The sequence below is a fragment of the Arvicola amphibius genome, chromosome 3 (assembly GCF_903992535.2).
Source record: "Arvicola amphibius chromosome 3, mArvAmp1.2, whole genome shotgun sequence".
In the NCBI taxonomy this organism is placed as follows: Eukaryota; Metazoa; Chordata; class Mammalia; order Rodentia; family Cricetidae; genus Arvicola; species Arvicola amphibius.
The window spans coordinates 122683452-122707314 of NC_052049.1; the positions used below are offsets into that span (position 1 = coordinate 122683452).

Consider the following 23863-nt stretch of genomic DNA (forward strand, 5'->3'; position numbering starts at 1 on the left):
CGCCCAGTCGACAAAAAACACCAGGTACTTGTTGCAGGTCTGTTAAAAGGTTTAATACTCAAAATTACAATTAAATACAGCCACATAGGCAGGAGCAGTTTGTTAAGCGTCAAGCCTATTGTGTTTAAAGAGGAGAGCCTGGTACTAGCGTCCGAGAAGATGCCAGAGTTAAGTGAGGCCATTAGACAAGCTGCCACTGCTGTCTCTGAAGCACACATTAGTAATGGGGCTGTCATTCCTTTTCCCTCTCCAGCAGCCAGCCCTGGTAGACCTGTTCCGAGGACTAGAACCTTGTAAGTCTGCCTGGACTGAGGCCAAAATGAAGTCTTCTCTTCCAGAAGGAGAGTGGTCTCTCTGACACCTGAACAGGAGCAGTGGTTAAGGTATTGGAGATGTCAGTGCTGTGCCCTGAACTAGGGGTGAAACCCGCTTCTCAGAAGCTCCTGTGTCCAAGCGGGGAGACACCAACCGTCCTCCCTCCAGCAGATGCCAAGAGCATGGCCCCTGACTACTGTTTCTGCTCTTGATAAAAGGAATCGATGATATCTTTGTACTTCTCCAGAACCGTGAGCCGTTTCAGTTTCATGGTGGGGCCTAAAACAAAAATTGAAAGAAAGGAATGAAGCCTATGATGACTTGAGAAGGTATGGTTTGAATAAAAATGGCCTCCAAAAGCTCATATGTTTGAGTACTTAGTGCCCAGTTGGTGAACTGTTGGGGGAGGGTTAGGAGATCTTGGAGGAGGTGTGTCATGGGGTAGGCTGTTTTTGCTGTCAGGCCTTTGCTCTGCTGTTGTGGACTCTTAACCCTCTGAAACTGTAAGCCCATTTAACGCTTTTCTACGTTGCCTGGTCATGGTGTTTTATCACAGCAGTAGAAAAGTAAGAGATCTCACAGGAGACCCAGGAGACAGGAAGTAAGCCAGAGAAGTAGGGTGTGCGCTCCAGCCAGCCTCTGAAGCAAGAGTCCCTCAGCATTATCTGCCGAGCCTCCCTGTGGCACAGTGAATTAGGGCTGGTCTGCAGCCAATAGGATACAGAGGAGGTGATAGAGTGCCATTTTCAGGAGCAGAAGTGACTTTTGTTCTTTTATTTCCCCCATTACATAATGAAGTAGTATCCCCAACATGATCCTCAACTGATTCTCCCTTGCATGAACACACCCATCTCTCAGAATATGGGTGTATGAGTCCAGAAACCCTTTTTCAGATACCTAAGCTAGAAATCCTTTTTTTTTTTTTGCACAAAGCCCATGCAAATCCATACACTCCAAACCATCTCTAGACTGCTCAGAATACCAAATGCAGTACGAATGGCATGTTAATATAATGGGGGAAAATGTCTGCCTAATCAGACCTTTGTGCTCTGTAATCCGAGCTACTCAGGAGGCTGAGACAGGATGATCACAAGTTCAAGGCCTGCCTGAGCTACAGTGAGTTCAGGACCGCCAGCCTGGGCAATTTAGTAAGACTTTGTCTCAAAATTTAAAAAGAACCAGGGAGACAGCTCAGCGTTAGAGCCCTTGCCTGGCGTGTTGGAGGTCCTAGAGTCAATCCCAGTACTGGGGGAAAGAATCAGGGAGGGTCTACATAGTAATATAATTATTTTTTTTAAGTTTTTGATCTGATTAGATCCATAGATGTGGGACCTGTGCATGCAGAGCACCAACTGCAAATGATGGCGCAATCACATGGCCTCCGTCTCAAGCATCCTCTCAGATCATTCCTGGGTAAACCAGCTGCCCTGCTACGACATGCATGCAGCCTGTGCGGAGGTCTGCTGAAGTCTTGCCTGCTGAGCTGGCTTGAGTGATCAGTTATATGAGTGGGCAGCAAGTACATCCTGGGCTCCAGGTGTCCACCACTCAGCCCGCCCTGACTAGTATCACAGAAAACTCCCAGACTGGCCACTCAGATCAGTCGCTCCAGATTCTTGGCCCACCAAAATGGAGATGGCTGTGGCACAATGATCTTGTACCCTGTAGAGATTTATCAGTTGCACTGCTTTAACAAAATGCTGATTGGCCTGTAGCCAAGTGGGAAGTATAGGCAGGGAGATCAGACAGGAAGTAGAGGTGGGGTGACCAAAACAGGAGAATTGCCGGGCGGTAGTGGCACACGCCTTTAATCCCAGCACTCAGGAGGCAGAGGCAGGCGGATCTCTGTGAGTTCGAGTCCAGCCTGGTCTACAAGAGCTAGTTCCAGGACAGGCTCTAAAAAAGCTGCAGAGAAACCCTGTCTCGAAAAACCAAAAGAAGAAAGAAAAAAAAGGAGAATTCTGGGACGAGGAAAGGCTCAGTCTGCAGTTGTCATCCAGACACAGAGGAAGCAAGATGTGACTGCCTCACTGATAAAAGGTACCAAGTCATGTGGCTAACATAGACAAGAATTATGGGCTAATATAAGTTACAAGAGTTAATAAGAAGCCTGAGCTAATAGGCCAACCAGTTTATAATTAATGTAGACCTCTGTGTGTTTCTTTGGGACTGAATGGCTATGGGACCGGACAGGGCCGAAACCTCTGTCAACAGGAGATAATGTTTATAATTATAATAATGCATATTTCATTATTTCAAATCAGTTTTCAACTTAAGGTGCTGGGTAACTTAAAGTCCTTTTTGTGCATAACTCAACCTCAACTAGAAACATTGAGGTTAGGGTCTTTATGAGCTGCCTGGAGAAGACACCTTCCACTCAGTTGCCCGTGCATTTAATGTGAACAAATCTGATTGTGTATTCCCAGCATCTCTGGTACAGCTGAGCATTGCTGTGGTCAGTGTGACTACTTTCAGTGTGTGTGAATTTGAGAGTCTCACCAAGGTGCCATGAGCACCCCAAAATGCCCAATAGCTAGGAGAGACTCCTCTGGTCACATGGGGCTGCACCACAGGCTCTTCTGGGCTTGGGCTGTGACCCAGATAGTTCTATCCTTTTAGCAGCCACGTGGCTGATGTCACAGACTATAGCGGTCTCACTGCGGTCTCATAGCAGGGCTGTGGTGTGTACCTAATGGCTGCACTATCTCTCATTCAGCACAATAGAGTCTCATGGTTAAGGCAAAGCTAAACATTTCGTGTTCATACTGATAAGTTCTGCCACATGTGTAATACACTCATCCCGTGCTCACAGGTTTCGGGAGTTCCCTACCCCAACACCAGAGTCCAGTGTTCTGGCCCCATGTGTGAAATGACAGGTATCTGCACAGGACCAGCCTGTCTTCCTTTATGCTTCTAAGTTGTCTCTAGATGACTTTTGATACCTAAGACACTGTAAATATTTTGCGAGGATTATTATTTAGATTAAAAAACTGCATATGTTCAGGGCAGATAAAATTTTTCCTCTTAGTATTTCTAATCTAAGGTGGTTGCATCCAGTGGATTTGAAAGTGACTGTTTTTCGGACTAACACAATCAGAGGCACCCAGCTCAGATGCTGTCCAAAGCCCTGTCTGACACCTTCTGTTGGCATGGCTACTTCCCCACTGCCATGCCATGGGTGTTGCCCTCCCGCACAGCCCCAGGAACAGTGAACAGAAAACTTTACCCAGTTCTCCACCGGAGATGGAGAAGTCACGTTTGAGAATGGCCCACTTCTGGATGTGGTAGGGCCGGGCTGCCGCATTCGCGTTCACCCTCTGGATCCCTTCCTGGATGGCCTGGTACACAGCCTCATCTCTCGGCCCCACAATCTCGGATATGGTGCTGGCCCTGCTGCCCACCCTCTGGCAGAACTCCACAGCTTGCTCCGTCAGGTTGTCTGTTGGCTCAGATGTCTCTGGGTCCAGCGTGCACTGAAAAGAAGACAGATGAGGGTCTCTCCCTGTCCACAGAACCATGCTCTGGTTTGGGAGGATGTCACAGGAACAAGGTGGGAACTCCTGTGGACTCGGTTTTAGAGTGATGTGTCTAGGGTGGGCAAGGTTCTGTGCTTGTCCTGGAGGAGTGGCGGGAAAAACAGTGGGTGGAGGGTTAAATCTTGGCTGGTGATGTCAGCACCTGTTCAGTAGGGGCCAGTCTTCCTCCCTGGTTGTGATGCTGAGGCTCTGAGCATGTGGGTGGGCAGCCAGACCTTTGCAAACTGGAATGTACTGGCGAGTGGAAGGATCATCTCAGTAGCCCATGGGGCGGAGGAATCTCCACCCTCCCTCACAGTGCACAGCAATGGCTGAGTGATGCCAGGATAAAACTGTATGCCAGGAGCACCTTGGGCTACACTGCAGACCACCCTCCTGCTCCATACTCCCCCACAGCCGGGGCCCTTGACATACCTTCAGAGTCAGCAGCATGGACAGGAACTTCCTCTGGTCCCCTATCAGCATGGCACTACTGATGATGGGCAGCTCTGTCTTCACGGCCTCCTCAATGGGCACCGGGGGCACATTTTCCCCACCCGCAGTGATGATTAATTCTGCAGAGGCAAGTCAGGTCCAGACTGAACCACACTCCTAGGCCACAGCTGGAGAGGCCTGAGCAGCGAGTGCAGTGCTAGAGATGCCCTTGTCGGAGCCATGAAGCAGGCCCCGACCCTCCAGCAGCCCTTGAGGACAAATGCTTACTATGTCACCCATTCCTCAGCCTATTGCCCAAGTCCCTCTGTGCTCGGCCAGCTCATCCCATGGTGCTTCTTAACCTCTTTCTCCATCCCTGCTCAGCCAGGGACATTCCCCCTCCCGGCCTCTGCTCGCTAACTGCCAGTCGATTATAAGACAGTCGTGCCCAGGTGCATGGTTTGGGCTACACAGGTCGGAGCTTTACCCAGAGCACTTTATTCCGTTCCCACAGTCGGCCTCTAATGGGGGGCTCGATCAGCAGAGAGGAAGCAGAGGCCAGAAGTAACTCGTCCATTGCCGCATGGTGCTGAGTGACAAACCTCAGGTTTACACCCAGTTCGGTTCTGAGACCCAGCACTTTTACATTCCCCTTTCCCTGCTGCTCATCACATTCCCTCCGGACAGACCTCTCCTCGCCACTGCCAGCTTCCAGATGTTGCTTGGCATTATCATCAACAGGCTACCCCTCCCCTGTCCCCGCCTCCCGTCCCCGCCTCCCATCCCGGTCTGCCCCGCCCCGTTCTCACTGCTCCCTTCTCTGAGCTCTACCTACCCGGGCTTGTGTTTCATTCATTACTTATGGTGTCTGTGGGAAAGGCCAAGACCACAGCACGCCATTCAAGGTCACCGTCTTCTGTCCTGAGCTATGACAGATTTTCAGGCTAGACAGCGATCAACTCAACAGAACCAAACACTGAAAATCTTCCCAGTGAACTCTGTGCTCGGTGTGAGAGCACCGAAACCCTAACTACCAGGGGAAGAGCCATCTCCCAGGACAAGATTCTGACACCTTTCCTTTCCTTATATGCCCACACTCCCTGCATTTCCAGAAACTGAAGCAGCGCTGTGGGCAAGGCCGAGAGAAGCCGAAAAATTCTTCTTCTTTCCCTAGGTCCAGTCAGCAGGTAAACAAACCCACTGCCTTTTAGAAAAAAAAAAAAAAAAAAAAAAAAAAAAAAAAAAAAAAAAGGTTAAAATTATATAAAACAAATGCATGAAACACACTTTGACTGGTGTGTGGGACTGTCTCCTATCCTCCTGTGTTATCTAATTCAAAAGCGGTCACTGGCCACACTGTTCACAGGCCCAGCCTGACAGTAGGCGCAGATCAGAACAAGAGGAGTTCACGGTTCACTGGAGACAGGAACCGTGTGGTCCACAGATGAGACCCATGGAGAGAGGCTTGACAGGCAGAGCCATAGAAGCACATAGCCTTTGGGAACGGAGGCAGTGAGTCAACCAGGGCGAAGAGGGCTCGGGATCAATGACCGCAAGGCCTCCCTGCAGACGGCAAGCACTGAGAACTCTCAGCAATGTTTTAGAATATTCCAGTGACTGAGGCCATGGGAGTTGTTAAGGGGATAAACTGGCCAGAGAGGAATCCACACGAGTTCAAATGATTAGGGTTTGCTGGAGCAGCAGGAGGCAGAGAAAACCAAACTCTGGAAACCTGGTGGACAGTTCTACCCTCGCTCATAACTATTTCTGTGAGCCTCATGCCCGCCTTTCTCTGTTTCTCCCACCGTTCCCACTACCAGCATTTTTACTAAATGACTAAAACCCTCTAGACAACTAACACGGAATGGAATTTCCTAAATCTAGTGAAGAATACCTTCAACAGCTCTGTAGCAAACATACTTAGCACTAAGCTATAGAGGATAGGCCCTGGGGTAGGCACGGCAGGTGAAAGTATTAGCTGAGCAAGCCTGATGACCCAAGTTCAATTCCCCTGACCCCTGAAAAATCAGGTAGTGTACATTTGTAATCCCAATGCTCCTACAGTGAGGCGGGAGGTGGAGATAAGAGAATTATCCCAGAAGTTCGTGGGTAGCTAGCTTAGAGTATGCAGGGCAGCAAAATTAAGAGAGGCCCCGCTTCAATAAGGCGGAAGGGAAAAACTGACGGCTGAAAGTTGACCTCAGCCCTCCACACATGAGTCATGGCATGTGTGCACTTGTGTGCACATGCAAAGAAAACGTTAGAATTAGAAAATGTTTTAAAATGTTGAAGCTGTTCTGCTGAGATCAGGAACAAATCAGGAACTGTCTCTACCACACAATGTTCTGTTCTTTTTATGGCTGGTGATCGGGGTCTAACCCAGCACAACTATTGCCATTTCTGTCCAACACTGTGAACACTGTGACAGAAAAGGTCTTCCTAGCCTGGGTGAGAATGCAATAATAATAATAATAATAATAATAATAAATATAAATAAAAATAATGGCAATGATGATGAGAGAAAAGGAAGGAATAAAATTGTCACTGTGTACAGACAACGTGATTTCCATAGGAAATTCAAAAGGGCACACATGCTAGACCTGGCAAGAGGGTTGGAGAGGCCGCTCAGTGGTGAGAGAGCACTTGCCTGCTGAGGGCAATGTCCTGGTTTCATTCCCCAGAACTTCAAAAGAATAAATAGTGGTCATGCATGTGACACAAAACCTGTGGTCCCTGCCATCAGGAGGGTGAGGCAGAAGGATTGCTGGGAGTGCTAGGCCAGCTCGGACTACCTAGCAAGTCCCTGCTTAATAAATGAGCCAACAAATGAGCAAATGGCAACAAAAGAAGCACAAGACTCCAGGACAACTACTCTGTGGACTCCGTAAGTCACTTGAAGCAGGCCCGGTGACATTCGCAATCTCAGCCACTTGGCAAGCTTAAGCACAAAGATTAAAAGTTCGAGGCCAGCCTAGGCATTAGCATGACCCTGTTCTCAGGCAAAAAAGTAAGAGTCTGGGCGGTAGGTCATAGCAGGGTTCTCACCTAGCCTGCTCAAGTACCTGTATTTAATCCATAGAATAAGGAAAAGATCATTTGACCCAAGACCAATATATAAAAAACAGGTAATTGTGTTCTGTATCTCAGCAACGAACAAATTGAGAAACAAAAAATGTTAAATGCCATTACTTACAATAGCATACAAATAAAATTCTCCAAGTGGATATTAGTGAAGGGATGAAAAAATTCTATACTGAACACTAGAATACACCGTTGAGAGAAAAGTCAAAAGATGTTAGTAACCAGAGAGGGGAGAGACAGCATGCACATTTAGGGACTGGCAGACTCAACTCCAAAAGACGCACAACCTCACAAAACTTATCTTCAAGTTCAACGAGATGAAAGTCATCATTTAAGCCAATCTACTGGATACACTTGAGCAGTGAAAGCAATGTAATCCAAAGGCAAATGTTCAAAGTCACCGTGGAGAGCAAGTTCACGGCTGCAGAACCACAGACGCAGACACCAGCCCCCGCCCCTACAGCCACTCAAGGGGAGATTGTGCCCGGAAACAGAACTGTCCCGACGTTGGCTCACGGACAGTCACTTGGCAGAAGAGAAAGGTGACACTGAGGGACAGAGAGGAAAGGGCGGCTTGGGTGGACAGTACTGGCCTAATTGTATGTTTCTGGAGAGAAGGGATCTGGATTCTTATCGAAAACCATGTTCACCACACTGTCTAAAATCAAGGCTGTTCCCTCCCAGGGCTAGAATGCGGGTTTCCTCATTTGTCATTACAAGAGTGAACACTAGGTGGCGGAAGTGCCACTCCTCCATAGCAGCTACCTGCTGCTCCAGGGCCAGGGTTTTCCTGCTGAGGCTCACTGGCAAGTACAGCCACCTCTGGCATCCACAAAGGACCAGAGCCTCCTTGGAACCCAGGTTGAGCTGCACCCCTGCCCGTGTAAGTTCCGGAAAGAGTGGGCTTGCCACCTGGGGGCTATGGTACTATACAAACGTCTTTCCATGGAGGAGTTTCTATAACTTCCCTTTCTCTGCCTTTGAAGTTTCACGTTTTATTTCAAATTTTGTATCCACTCTACCCTACTCTCTGTCACATTTTGTGTTTCTACATAAAAATTCATAATACTTATGCCTTGGAGTCTCCTGGAGGCTTGTCTTGTTTCATCTGGGGAAGTAAATCCCAGGTCTCCCATTCACTATCTAGGTGGCCCTGAAGTAGCTACATAATTTCTCTGGATGTCCTTATTTATTGTGAAAATACTCGCCCCAGAGCTGATGCTGGTAGAGTCACGCAACACTCACGGAGGGTTCAGGGATGGTAATGGCAACAGAGGGCGTTGGGGTAGACTTATTTCTGCCCTCGTTGTGCCCCAGGGCAGGACGGCTCACCTTTGAGGCGCCCAGTGATGTAGAGGAAGCCATCAGAATCCAGACGGCCCATGTCACCCGTGTGTAGCCAGCCTTCCGAGTCAATGGCCTCACATGTTCTGTCCTCCATGTTCAGATAGCCCATGAAGATGGTGCGGCCCCACAGGCAGATCTCACCAATGCCGTTGGCATCCTGATTCACCAGCTTCACCCGGCAGCCAGGGATCAGCTTGCCAGAGCTGGTGATGAGAGAGACAAGGGCGGAGAAAGTTCTGGGTCAGCCCCTGCTGGGGCTCTCTGGGATCTCCAACTTCTCTATCTTCACTGGTGGCAGGGGTCCCCTCTCAGGATCGCTTTTTAAGACTTAAGAGTAATTGTGTGTGAGTGTGTGTGTGTCTGTGTGTGCGTGTGTGTGAGCCAGAGGTCAATGTTGGGTATATTCCTCTATCACAGTTGACTTGATTTTTTTTTTTTTTTTGGACATGATTGCTGGTTGAAACTGGGACTCAGCAATTTGAGAGTGGCCAGCCAGGGAACTCTAGAGCTCTTTCTATCTCCATATCCCAGGCATTAGGACTAGGCATGCACCATGACACTAAAGACAGGTTCTCACTATGTATTTCTGCCTCAATGGAAACTTATTACACAGACCAGGCTGGCCTTGAACTCACAGTGGCCCACTTGGACCTGCCTCCCATTTGGCTTTCTACATGGGTGCAGGGGATATGAACTCGGATTCTCATTGTATGGCAAATGAGTTACCTATTGAGCCATCTTAAAAGCAGAGGGGTTTCGTATTTTAATTAGTACCTTAGGGTTTTCATCAAATGAATGAGTGAGTGAATGAATGAATGGCCAAAATGCTAATAGTAAAGCTGGAGCACTATCATACCGATTCAGAGGGAGTTGCCAACGACAACAGACCACTCTTAAATCCTTCCCCAGAGCTGACTGCCCTCCCTGCCTTCCAGAAGCCTGCCCTGACTCTCAGTCCCACCCCAGCAGGAGCCTGTCTGTCAGCTCTCCTGGGACACAGTCTAGAATTCCCTACCCTACTGGGAGAAATGGAAGAAGGAGGTTTCTTCACCAGGGACTCCTGGTCTCATCAGCTTAGGTGTTTTCAGCCACAGGGCACATGTCACAGTGGCAAAGACTACCTATCTAGGTGAAGGAGGGCAAACAAGGGACTTGGCCCAAGATGGCCCTGTTGGCACTTGAGGCCAAGGCTCCAGTGTGGAAGGGGGAGAAAGAGGGACAGTCCCCCAAGGCACCAAAGCGTGTCAGCAAGGACACCTGAGCTCTTGATGTGTCCCAAGCTCAGACCTTACCTGTACAGTCGGTAGTTGTAGGGGCTCGACATGAAGTGGGGGCCTGTGCTCTCGCTGAGGCCATAGCCTGCGTACAGGCGGATGTTAAGGCCCAGAAAGAAGCGCTGTGTCTCTGCAGTCATGGGGGCTGCTCCATAGAAGTTCTTCTGACACTTGGCAAAGCCCAGAGCCTGACGGACCTTGGCTAATACTAGGTAATCCGCCAGTCTGCTTGTGAAGGGCTTCAGGTCACTGTGAGGGGGTGGAGGAAAGAACGGTCCACAGAAAGAAAAACAAAGACACTCACAGGCGCACACGCTGGCATGGCCATTGAAGCTGTCTGCTGTCATGAACTGAGAACAGTTTGGATACTGACCTGGTACACAACATGAATTTGTGTGTGATTATAAGCGTGACTCCTCCGGGTTGCATGCAAACATGTCATGGAGTCAAACAAGCTGAGCCGTCTCTCCAGCCCTTTCTTCTTGATTTTTTTTTTCTTTTGAGACAGTCTCACGAATTTACTCAGGCCTTGAACTTACGCTGTGGCTGAGCATAGCTTAACTGCCCATTCTCAGCCTCAGTCTCCTAAGTGCTGGGATCACAGACCTGCCCATCCATCCTTCCCCCAGGCCTGGCGTGTGAATGATACTGTAGGTGAACAGATGTGTCTGCATCTCTGCCACAAAGCTGACACTGCCTCAGAAGACACACTTATAAAGGAAGCCCCCTCTGCTCCTCCCCTCCCTCTTTGACCTGAGCCAGAGCTTTGTGCTTGCTCGATCAGCACTCTAAGCTGGATGCTCAACTTGAAAAGAGTTTTTATGTTGAAACAAGGCCAGATGTCCTCTGTATGGGAATTTAAAAAGAAATCATGAGGCAGATGTGATGGTCTACATCTATAACCCCAACACCTGGAAGGCCGAGGAAGGAGAATCCTGAATTTTAGGCTAGCCTGGGCTACATATTAAGACTTTGTCTCCCTGGGCAGTGGTGGCGCATGCTTTTAATCCCAGCACTCAGGAGGCAGAGGCAGGCGGATCTCTGTAAATTCAAGGCCAGCCTGGTCTACAAGAGCTAGTTCCAGGACAGGCTCCAAAGTTACAGAGAAACCCTGTCTCGAAAACAAACAAACAAAAAACCAAAAAAATAAAACCCCAAAAAACAAAAACCAAACAAACAAAAATAATAAACAAAAAGTTATAATAATAAGCAAGCGGAAGGGATTTGGGAACGAGCTGAGTAGTCAAATGGACTGCTGGGAAAACTGGAGTGGCTAGGCCTGTATCACGGAAGCCAGCTACTGAGGGCAAGCAGTTTGCAAGAGCTAGCTCTCCCTAAGAGGGTGAGTTCTTAAGAAAAAAAGTCAAGGCCGGGCGGTGGTGGCGCACGCCTTTAATCCCAGCACTCGGGAGGCAGAGGCAGGCAGATCTCTGAGTTTGAGGCCAGCCTGGTCTACAAGAGCTAGCTCCAGGACAGGCTCTAGAAACTACAGGGAAACCCTGTCTCAAAAAAACAAAACAAAAAAAAAAAAAAGAGAAAAAAGAAAAAAAAGTCAAGCCAGTCTTCCCAGCTAAAGCCCCCAGGTTTGCAATGGTATCAGAGTTACAAGCCCAGATACAGAGAGACTACTACAACGTTTCCCCAAGCTGAAGTCCTCTGGAACCAGGACAGCCTATTAGATTCTTGCTTATTACTGTGTATGCGCTGGCCCTGCACCTCCCCAGGACTCCTGCCCCCAACTTACTCGCTAGGGCAAGTGAGGTTCTGTTCCAAGGTCACGGACATGGCCCATAGCAGCATCTTGCGCCGGATGAAGCCAGACTGTGCTGCCACCTCCTGGATCCCTTCCATGATCTTCTCCCACACACGAGGCACCCCCATGTGGGATGTGGGCTCCACCTCCCGCAGTGTGTTCACCAGGCTCCCCTGCTCAAGGCCAGAGAGAAGCAGAGGTGGTACCAGGCCTGCAGACACAAGCCTCACAGTCTAAATGCTCCATGCCGGCGTGCCTGTGGATGCGCACAGGCTTGCACCCAGTTTGTGCGCATGCGATGGGTGTAGTTCAACAGCTGCATCTCCTTGTCGACTGCAGAACTTTGGTGTCCCTGGTGGATCACTGTATCCAGATGCCTGAGCAGCACCTGGATCCCTCAGATCTGTCTGCGTCTGTCTAATTCAAACACGATAACCTAATTTTGCCACATACTGTGATGAATATTTGTAATCCCAACACTTAGGAGGCTGAAGCAGGAGGACTATGAGTTCGAGGCCCAGGGTGGGCACATAGCAAGTTAAAGCCAGCCTGAGCTACCTAATAAGAGCCTATCTCAAGACAAACAGACATATAAAACAAAACATAAGCAAATAGACAAAAACAAGGGCCAGCGGGGTAGTTCAGTGGATCAAGGGGTCTGTGGCTGAACCTGACTACATGGCTTTATTCTCAGAACCCACATGGTGAAGGATGCAACTGGTCCCCGGAAGTTTCCTCTGACGTACACACTGTACACTATAGACACAAAAGACCTGCAGTACTCTCTACAAATACAATAAATAAATAAATAAAAATAGGATGTGGTGGTATTTGCCTTTAATCCCAGCAGTCGGGAGGCAGAGGCAGGTGGATATCTGTGAGTTCAGGCCAACTTGATCTACACAGTGAGTTCCAGGTCAGGCAGAGCTCTCTCTCTCTCTCTCTCTCTCTCTCTCTCTCTCTCTCTCTCTCTCTCTCTCTCTCTCTCCCTCCCTCCCTCCTTCCCTCCATATGTGTGTATGTGTATCCCTGTTTCAAAAATAAATAAGCATAAGTTTAAAATTAATTAAAAACCAAACAAAGGAGCTAGGAAGATGGCTCAGCTGTGAGAGCATGAGAACCTGGCTTCAGGGCTCTTCTAAAAAAGATGGTCACTGCACATGTGCCTGAAACCTCACGCTGGGAGAGTGGATCCCAGGGACTCCGCAACCGAAAGTTCTCACCGAGATGGGGAACTCCAGGCTCAGTGAGAGGCCTTGTCTCACATCAGTGTCCGACATTGGATAATGAAAATGTGGTGTACAGATACGTTATTATTCAGTCGCGTAGAAAAATGAAATCATAAACTCTGAAGGTAAGTGGATGAAACTAGAAAAAAATCATATCCAGTGAGGTAGCCCAGACTCAGAAAGACAGATGTCACATGTTCTCTCCCACTGGAGGCACCTTGCTCCCAATCTTCAGATGAGCACACAGCCTATAGTAACTACAGAAGCCAGGAAAGTAACACAGGACCATTGCCAGGACACAGGGACTGAGAACAAGAGAGAGGTGAACAGCAGGGTACAAGTTACCGAATGGGGGAATGGGAAGGGATGGGCTCTCTAGGGAAATATAGAAGATGGGGAGCTTGAAAACATGGATGCCTGGAAAATCCACAAGGAGTCATGCTGTGAGCTAGTCATCCAAAATGCAATACACAATTCCATGTATGAATAAACATATATAGTTTAAATAAACTTTTCTCATTTGGACTGACAATCTTCCTCCCAAGAGACAAAGACCATCCAACAACAACAACAACAACAAAAAACCCCAAATACTTGGTATGAGAAGCCTTCTTTACAGCTGTTGACCAGGGCTGTCTAAGAGACTCCCCAAATACAGCCTATTGCTATTGCCCTCGGTTACCACTCAGAGATGGAAAGTAAATCCCTGAACTGGAGCTGACCCGAATGCCCGCCTCCCGAGGACTAGCTTTCATGGTATCAAAAGGTGCCATGCAAGCTACTGAAGGAGGAAGGCAACCAACAGTCCTACCCAGCTACGATGCCTATGGACCACATCAGCGACCAGCATGGCCTCGTAACCCTAAAGGTACAGTAGCAGTGTGCATATTTTGATAGTAACCAACAGCAGCTCTTTAACTGTACTTAATAAGAGAGATGCCATGCCTGGTATCCCAGTTAACTGGAAGCCTCGTTAAGTCCTGGTTGTTTGAGGAGATTCTGCAAGCCCTTAATTCACTAAACCAGCATATTCACTAACAACAATCTACAAGTATTTGTCCTTGTACCCACAGAGAAGTCTTGCCCTCACTCCTTATCAAGGAACCTTCCCTTTGCAATAGACAGAACCAGTTCAGAAAATCACAGCCCCAGTAGATACATCTACAAAGCACGTCCACAGTCGAGGCTTAGGAAACATTGCAGAAGAGAGGCGGACAGAGCATAGAGCTGGAGGATCAGGGAGTTTTCTGTGACACTGTGTCTCCTAGATGTGCCAGAAGCTCCATCCGTAAAGTCTCCCCAACAGGACTGCCCACATGCAAGCTGACCAAGGGGAGCATCAACAGATACACTGTAGTGTACAGGAAAAAGCCCACAAGGCCACAATCCTACACAAGAAACTACAGACAACTGAGGAAAGCTGGCGATGGGAGAGGAACACACCAACTGTTTGCCGGGGCCAAATGGTCAGCCCTGAAAACACACAGAGAAAAGTAATATTATACAGACTGAGCGGGTTATATCTAGGAATACATTTATGTGCAAGCAATAACAATTAGTGGAAAAGAGGCCATGAATTTGAAAGAGAGCAGGGAGGGGTATATAGAAGAATTTGGAGGGAAGGAAGGAAGAAATGTTATAAATATACTATGGTCTCAAAATTAAAAAATAAGCCAGGCATAGTGGCACATGCCTTTAATCCCAGATCTTAGGAAACAGAGACAGACAGATCTCTGTGAATTCGAAGTCAGCCTGGTCTACATAGTTCCAGAACAGCCAGAGGTTTACAGTGAGACCCTGTCTCAAAAAAAATAGATAGATAGATAGATAGATAGATAGATAGATAGATAGATAGATGTAAAAATAAAACTTATTTAAAAATACTAATTCTACAATGGCAAAGGAGCTGGGTCCAGTTCTCAGTACCCACATGATGCTCCACAAGCATCCACGACTTCAGTTCCAGCAGATCCAACGTCCTCTTCTGTCTTCTCACCTCTGAGGGTACCAGGGACACACACATGCATGCAGGCAAGGCATTCATACACATAAAGCAAGATAAATATTTAAAAAATAGATCAAATATGTAGGTTAAAATTCTGCCTCTGTAGGGTTGAATTCAGCATTATTAAAACAATTTCACTTGATTTACTACAGTGGGGGGGCAAGCCTGTCTCAAAAGAAAAAAAAATAAAATAAAGTAGATGTGGTGGAAGAGACAGCTCAGCAGCTAAGAGTGCTTAGTGCACTTCCAGAAGACCAGAGTTCAGTTTCCAGCACCCACATGAGGTAGCTCACAACTGCCCGATGTCTAGTACCATGGCTCTATGCCTTCTTCTGGTCTTCATGGATGTGACACAATACATACTTTAAACAATTTTCAAAAATCTTAAATTTTATAATTTAAAAAATGGAGAATTAAAGAAGAAACCAGCCCATGTTGACTAGCCTTCAGAGGTATGTGCACAGGTGAGAACAAGAGTATATCACACACATACACACACACACACACACACACACACACACACACTACCACCACCACCACCACCACCACCAACAACAACAACAGCAACCATAGCCAAACAAAGACATGCTGCTTGCTCCCCCCAGCAGTGTTTGTTTTGGGACTAACCATGTGACACTGTTGACGCTACCAAGACATCAGGTCAGGGAAGCTGGCTAGGGGGTTTCTGGGAATTTTTCTTCATGGTTCAAATAAAGATGCAAAATACTAGGTCTATTTTATGAGACTGGGGTGCAGAAAGCTGTGGCTACCCTTTGATCATCTCATGGTCATATTCTAGGAAACTGTGACTACATGGAGTTTGAGACCGAAGGTGGTAGTTTATATGACTTAATATAATGTCATCAGCTTCCCTATTCGTTTGGTTATTTGAGTCAGGCTGGGCAAACAGTCGCTGAAAGAACTCTGAATGCTATTTGCACTGGGAATCAGCAAGTACACGGGGCTCATTGATTCAAGCACACACCTGGGTAGGCTCTGACTCACACACCGGACACACAAGGGGCCAGAAGTCAGGAAGACAGACTGACCTTTAGGGCATCGGGATCTGCAAAGCAGACCTGGGCTCCCCACTGGATGCCGGTCCACAGGTCGTAGATCTGGGCAGCAATGTGGCTGAGAGGCAAGTAGCTGACGACAACCTCCTGCTGGACTTCTGCTGGCTGGATGTCCCCAGCCTGACTGCCAAACCGGGCCGTCCATGTGATCTGAGGGGAGGAAGCCACAGGAGCTTGGGCTACTTCCATAGAGATTCCCAGAGGATGCAGGTGCCCTCTCGGGTATTCCTACAGGCTCTGGAGACCTTTAGGGACAGCCTCCCCACCTGCTCCCTTCCCTCTCCCCTCTGCAGGGCTTTATCTACACCACAAATGGGTGGGCATTCCTACATCTGGCTCCTTAGGCTGAGCAGTCCGAGAAGCTTCCCCAGAGGCTGCTGAGGCAGGACCACAGCCCAGAGTCATCCCACCCACCCATCTGGGCAATTGTCCTACATTGTCTTGACTCAACATCACGCCCTTGGGGTTTCCGGTGGTGCCGGATGTGTAGACCAGCACGCAACACTGGTTGGGCTGCTGGGTGTCAATGATGGTGTCTAGGGCCTCCTCGGGCACTTCTTGCCCCAGTTCTATGAGTTCTTCCATCTGTGGCAACACAGGGCAGAGGAGTTGGTCTGGGTCAACCGTGTAGGCACAGACAGACCCACCAATCACCTAGGGCCGGCTACTCATACCGTGTACACGTTGGCCATCTTCTTTGGAAGGGGATCTTGGTATATCACCACTGCTTTTAGATGTGGCAAGTCTTTCCAGATCTGCATCGACAGGGAAACAAATTGGGTTTCAGCAAGAAAATGGCCACGTTGTAGAAACAGCCTCATCTGCATGTGTTGGGCTGTAGCAAAAGTCTCCTATTTCTGATCCTCAATGCCAGTGGGACATCACTGTCCCAGCTCCCCATTGTGGGAACTTGGGTGCAGTGACAGTGGGGACCCAGGGCCTGATTGAACAAGTCACACAACAGAGTGTTAGGTTAGTGCAGGTGATAGAGACCGAGGTGCAAAGGGAGTGTAAACTTCAATACGGCGTGTCTCCTAAATTACTCAGTGGGAAAGATGTGTGTCTACAGCATGGCTTCGTGGCCTGAGGAAGGAATGCGGTGTGAACATACATGAATAACAGACACGCATACAAGCAAGCATTTGTTTATGTTTGTCACAGGGGCTCTGGAAGGTTAGAACTCATTACCCTGACTTTCTACAGGCAGAGAGTGGGGACAAGCACAAGACGAAAGGGGGAGGGATAATGTCTTCAAGTATAACAAATAATTTTGACTTTGGAATCATATAAATATTATAATTATTTAACAAATACGTTTATGTGTAAAAGAGAAAAAATGATTTTCCAGTCTTGAAAGCAACCTGAAAGAAATAAACCCGACATAGCCGGGCAGTGGTGGCGCATGCCTTTAATCCCAGCACTTGGGAGGCAGAAGCAGACGGATCTCTGTGAGTTTGAGGCCAGCCTGGTCTACAAGAGCTAGTTCCAGGACAGGCTCCAAAGCCACAGAGAAACTCTGTCTCAAAAAACCAAAAAAAAAAAAAAAAAAAAGAAAGAAATAAACCCGACAGTCAAGTGTGGCAGTGTGTGCCTGTTATCTTAGCACTGAGGAGGCTGAGGCAGGAGGATCATAAGCTAACCTGAGCTATGTAGTAAAACTGTTTCAGACAAACAAATAAAAAAACCAAAACACTTCAAGCCAATACAAATGAAGACTACACATCAACCTGGTTAAACACACACACACACACACACACACTCCTGAGAGAGGAGAAATGAGTGAGATGAGCATCTATAAACTCAGTGTTCTGTCAGAAGATGTGGGGGGAGAGGGAAAAAGAGCATGGGGAAAGGTGAGGGAGGTGAGAGGGTGAGATGGAGGGACAGCAGGAAGAGGAAAGACAGGGAGGAAGGGTAGGGGAGGTGTGTCTAATGTCGTGCATATTGAATTGATGTGAGAGAGCAATGAGTCAGGAGGGCAAGGTAGTTCAGATGAACGGGTGGGAGAGCTACAGAAGGGAGAGTTCCAGGCATTTTCTAGGGTCAGTGATTCACTGGCTAAACAGCCATGCTGACAGACATCTCATTGATGAGAGCTCATGAAACTGGAGACAAAGTTGCTGTGGGATAATGATCTTGTATACTGGAAAGATTTGTCACTGGTATTGGTCTAATAACACATTGATTGGCCCATAGCCAGGCAGGAAATATAGGTGAAGTGAACAAACTAGGAAAATGTTGGGAGAAGGAAAGGCAGAGATGCAGTGGCCAGCCAGACACAGAGGAAACAAGATAAGAATGCTTTATTGAGAAAAGGCACCAAGCCATGTGGTTCAGCATAGATACAGATTATGGGTTGCCAGGCAGTGGTGGTGCACACCTTTAATCCCAGCACTTGGGAGGCAGAGGCAGGTGGATCTCAGTGAGTTCAAGGCCAGTCTGGTCTACAAAGCAAGTTCCAGGACAGTCAGGGCTGTTATACAGAGAAATTCTGTCTCAAAACAAACCAAAAAAATAAATAAAAAAATTATGGGTTAATTTAAATTGTAAGAGCTAGTTAGTAATAAACTTGAGCAATAGGCCAAACAGTTTATAATTAATAAAAGCCTCTGTGTGCTTATTTGGTAGTGAATGCTGCAGGACCAGTCCAGACAGAAACTTCCATCTACAAATGGCACCCAACGTTTGGCAACTATATCTACATAAAACGTGAGAGAGCTTGGGAAGGGATTCTAGACACACACACACACACACACACACACACACACACACACACACACACAAAACCCAGAATCACACATGGCTTCTTGGTAGCAGCATTTTCTTGGGTGGCTTTTGTTTGTTAGATGCAAGCAGAGGTTTGGTTTCTTTAAGAGAGGCTTCCTTACTCAGCATTAGAGGCAAAAATCATGTGGCTCTTTTAAAAGACCCTGCTTCCAAATACTTAAATGGTGTTTATGAGCAGCTGAAGGTATGCTTCTTGCTGGTGGCATGGATCTAGAAACTCTGCAGAGTTGTGGTGACAAACATGGCTCCTACTAGTACCTCCACCATGAAGGGAGACTCTCAGGAAGTCAAGGAATGGGGTGGAGCCAGGTGTCAAAGCCACCACTTTAGTCCTAGCCATGCTGCTTAGCAGGTTAAAAACTCATGTGATCAGAAGAAGATAGAATATACAGTAAAGAGCCGGGCGGTGGTGGCGCACGCCTTTAATCCCAGCACTCGGGAGGCAGAGGCAGGCGGATCTCTGTGAGTTCGAGACCAGCCTGGTCTACAAGAGCTAGTTCCAGGACAGGCTCCAAAGCCACAGAGAAACCCTGTCTTGAAAAACCAAAAAAAAAAAAAAAAAAAAGAATATACAGTAAAGATAGATTCAGATAAAAAACTCTAAATGGTATGTGTGTATATATATATATATATATACACACACATACCATATATATATATATATATATATAGGCTTGGGAGAGAAAAGAAAACAGATAGAGAAAGTCCTTAAAATAGAGTAATTTTTAAAAAGCTATGTAAAGATGGAAAATGCACAGAGAGTCTGGATACTATATGTTATTGTGTTGTCTTTGAATTATATGATTGTTGAGGAAGGAATAACAGTTGCTAATAGACATTTGATTATAAATGTTGCTGGATTAAACCAACCTATATATCTAAAAAAAATCTCAATTTCAAAATTTAAGTCAAAAGATATGTTATTTTGGGGAAAAGTTTCTAATTTTATTTCCACAGGAAATAAGAGGCTGTAGATTCACTCTGGGTTAAGAAAAATAGATTTGATCAAGGAGGATCCCCTGAAAAATCACCAATAGGAGAGGATGGCCCAAACGATCCATCTCAGAGCACCTCTGTTGCAGTTTCCTCCAAGTTCTATATCCAAAACAGCTTCAAGTGACTGGTGGAGGTGATCCAGATTCACAGAATACTCCAGTCAGGATTTAGCCAAGATCCTAAATTTTCTCAGGGTACCCCAAAGATTATCAGTGCCCCCAGTAAATAGGAAGTAGCCTAGAAAACTACAACCACATTCCCAAAAAAATAGATTATGGATGTTCGTCTTTGTTGGCTACAAGTTGTTATGAATAATGGTTAGGAAAAAAGCTAAACAAAGGAGATAAGATCAGAGTTCTTGTTTTGAAAAGAAAAAAAGGGGGAAGTGCGGTGAGATAATGCTCTTGTACACTGTGATGATTTGTCACTTGTAATGGTTTTAGTAAAACACTGATTGGCCAGAAGCCAGGCAGGAAGTATAGGTGGGGCGACCAGACTAGGAGAATGTTCAGAAGAGGGAAGGCAGAGATGCGAAGGCAGAGATGCAGTCACAAGCCAGATACAAAGGACACAAGGTGAAAATGCTGCACCGAGAAAAGGCACTAAGCCTAAGATAAGGATTATGGATTAATTTAAGTTGTAAGAGCCAGTTAGTAATAAGCCTGAGCAATATGCTAAGCAGTTTTTAATTAATATAAGCCTCTGTGTGTTTATTTGGGACTGAACAGCTGCAGGACTGGGAGGGATAGAAACTTCTGTCTACAGAGAGCAATGGTTAAGTCAGAGGAAACAGGTCTTACACTGGTGTCTTGGAGGCCATAAAACAGACCCAGAAAAGCCATGTCTTAAGGGGGTTTAATTTGAACTTGCCTTCAAAAACAGTTTAGAGCAGAAAAAAATAGTAGTTGTGGTATAATATAAAGAAATTTAATATATGTATAATTGAAATCTCTATGTTTTAAAAATAAAGTTGGGGAATTGCTCAGTTAAATTAAAAGTATAAGTCCATCAAATCAAGAATCTCAGTGAATTCAAAGCAAGGTAAACACACACATACACAAACACAAATAAATAAATGAAGGAATTGATTTAAAAAAAAAACTCTCCAGATATAGCCTAAGTGAAGCACTAAACCCAGCGATAGAGAAGAACACATCTTGAGACAGGCATGCCAATGCAGTGCCTGGAGTGTGCAGGGGAGGTCAAGGCTAGCCTCAAAGGAGCAAACGAAACAAGTCTTCAAAGTTGCCAGAAAAGCTGAGTGGTGGTGATGCACATTTTAACCCCAGCACTCAGAAGGTAGAGGCAGATGGATCTATGTGAGTTCAAGGCCAGCCTGGTCTACAAAGTGAATTCCAGGACAGCCAGGGTTAATACAGAGAAACCCTGTCTTGAAAAAAAAAAAGGTCAACCAAGAATTCAAAATCAGATGAAATTAGTCTTTCAACAAACGAAATCAAAAGTATAGGAGAAACGGAAAGAATGTGTTGCTTTAGAAACCTCAGGAATGCTGAGGAATGAGGCAACAAGAGAGTTTCAAGGGCATACACCTGCCACGAAGCCTGGCAATTTGAGTTCAATCCCCAGGATCTGTTTGGAGGACAGAGAGAACCAATTTTTGAAAATTGTCCTCTGACTTTCTCAGTATGATGTTTCACACCTGGGACAAATGGCCGAGGTGTCCATTTACCTATCAAAGCAGAATCCTCCCTGCACCCCTCAGTCTCCACCTACTACAGGGTCCTCCTGACTGCCATACCCACCCCACCCCAAACTTCTCTAGCCCAGGGGCTGGACTGCCCTTCCCCCAGCTGCCCTTCCCTATATAATCCAGCCATTTCGGTTATGTGATCCTTTTCGTCTGTTCTCCTTTGGGCCTCCTGGCTGCTGCACCTGGTTCCCCTACTTTCCCTCCCCCTTTCCTCACATGGTTCGGGGTCATGTCTACTCTGGACTCTTCCGGATGTCCCCGCCTCTGAAGATGCTCTTCCACACATCTAGAATAAACTCCCCTCCACCATGCCTAGAAGCAGTCATGTCCTTCCCTTTCTTTTCTTTTCAGTCACGACTGCAAAGCCCTCACTGTTCTCCTCTGAGGTTGGTTGGTTTGCTTCTGTGAAACCCACTGTAGGGTTGTAGGTCTGTCTGCACGCTCTGTGAGTTCCCGCCGCATGTGGAGCAGTACCCTGTCTGAAGGTGCACTGAGATTTGTTCAAGATGCACACTAGAAGGTCTAGAGTAAACCTTGAAGTGGGAATGGAGGTCGAGATAGACTGGGAAGCCAAACACAGCACAAACCCAATGCAGAAGTCAGAAAGGGGCAAAGAACAGGTAGCCACATGGTTGATTAGTGACCATTTTGTTTTCCAGACCCCAATAAATGCTAGGAGCAGAAGAATCATTGAAATTTAAAGACACAAAGTTATATTTACTTATGTGTATCTGTCTGTCTGTGCATGGCTGTGTATGTGTGTGGAGGAATGTGAGGATGATTTGAGGGAGTTGGCTGCCTCTTTTACCACGTGGATTCTGGAGATCAAATTCAGATCACCAGGCTTGGCAGCGAGCATCTTTCCTATTGAACCATCTTGCCAGCTGTTTTCCCTTTATCTTTTTCTTTGAGACAGGGTCTAATGTATCCCAGGCTGGCCTCTAGCTTTCTATGTAATAAGAGAATGGTTTTGAGCTTCTGGTCTTCCTGCCTCCACCTCCTGAATGCTAAGACTACAGTGGCGTACCTCCACATCCAGTGATGTACGCTAGGCTTATGTGGCCCTGGGGGTGGAGCCAAGGCTCTGGGTAAGCATTCTATTAATTGAGCAACACTCCCAGCCCTCATTACCAGAGATTATTTAAGAAAGACTCACACCGCTGATTGGGATGCACAGGGAAGTACTTGGAGAATGAAGCGGCATGATGAGGAATATTTGCCTTTTAATTTAGCAAAAGGCAAAGACACATGTGAGAGCACCCTGATAAACATGAATCCTGATGATGCAGGGGCCGTCTCTGTTTGCTTGAGAACTTCCATAGCACAAATTCTGTTTTAAACCTAAAGGAGTCATTTAACTGAAGTCCTGAATCTGAGAGGCTGCATTTTAATCTATCCAACCCTCCCCAGCCCAGCATGGGAGGGTTCAAAAGAGGGCGTACCATTGGCTACGGGGCCTGTCGAGTTTGTTTTCCTTCTTCTAAGTGAGGGCTCAGTGAAACCATCGAACTAGGCCATTCCATGGGTGGGAAGGAGGTTTGCTGTAACTATGAAACTGCCTCCTGGCTATCAGATGCTAGAGAGCAGCCAGAAGCATCTAGGGAGTCCAAAGCTGCTGTGGCTACCTGGGGTGGGGGTGAGAGACAGATGTAGAGGGGCAGCTATGGAAGGGAGGAGGTAGAACCTGGTGTTGTCTGAGATTTAGATAGGAGGGGGAAGAGGAAGCGTGTAGGCCAGAAGATCACCGGAGTTCAATGCATTACAGGGAGATGTTGATGTTAATGGGGAGAAAAGAGCCTGGAGGTTAGCTCGGAGCTTTGAAATGTGTTATGTGTGTGTGTGCTGATGCGGAGCTAGATGTACCAATTGCCAGAAGAAGAGAAGCGGCTCTTCCTGGCAGGTAGAGACCTATTTCACAGGTTCCTGAGCAGCGCTGTGGAAGCTTCTATCTTTCTGCCAGCAATCCTTCTGAGACACCCCAAGCTGAGGCCAGATTGTCAGTTCGGACATTGCCAGTGGTACTGCCATTTTGGGGATTGGGACCTAACAGCACCCCCAACATTGTGTGTATGTCCATGAGTGAGTGAGTGTGTGTGGGGGTACACAAGTTGACGTCAGATGCTTTCCCTCAATCACACTCAACCTTATTTTCTGAGGTCTTTTGGTGAGCCTAGCCATGGGCTTCCTCCACCTTCACCTGTGCTGACAGGTACTTGCTATAATGTCTGGCTTTTCATGTGTGCACTGCTGATCCAAACTCAGGTTCTCGTGCACATGTAGAAGGCACGCTACTCAAAGAGCCATGCCCCCCCCAGCTAGAATGGTTCCTTTAAAAAAAC

General features: G+C 47.0%; 1 protein-coding gene across 1 annotated transcript in view; it reads right to left on the reverse strand.

The window, feature by feature from the left end:
* Positions 1-508: 508 nt before the first annotated feature.
* Acsbg1 (acyl-CoA synthetase bubblegum family member 1) overlaps positions 509-23863 on the reverse strand; it is a 58740-nt gene continuing 35385 nt past the window's right edge. Inside the window, exons 6-14 of the mRNA XM_038324260.1 lie at positions 16705-16785; positions 16466-16615; positions 16004-16180; positions 11712-11893; positions 9986-10216; positions 8679-8896; positions 4266-4405; positions 3542-3788; positions 509-594 (exon numbers count right to left, since the gene is read on the reverse strand). Coding sequence (XP_038180188.1) covers positions 509-594; positions 3542-3788; positions 4266-4405; positions 8679-8896; positions 9986-10216; positions 11712-11893; positions 16004-16180; positions 16466-16615; positions 16705-16785 — 1512 coding nt within the window. The remainder of the gene's footprint in view (positions 595-3541; positions 3789-4265; positions 4406-8678; positions 8897-9985; positions 10217-11711; positions 11894-16003; positions 16181-16465; positions 16616-16704; positions 16786-23863) is intronic.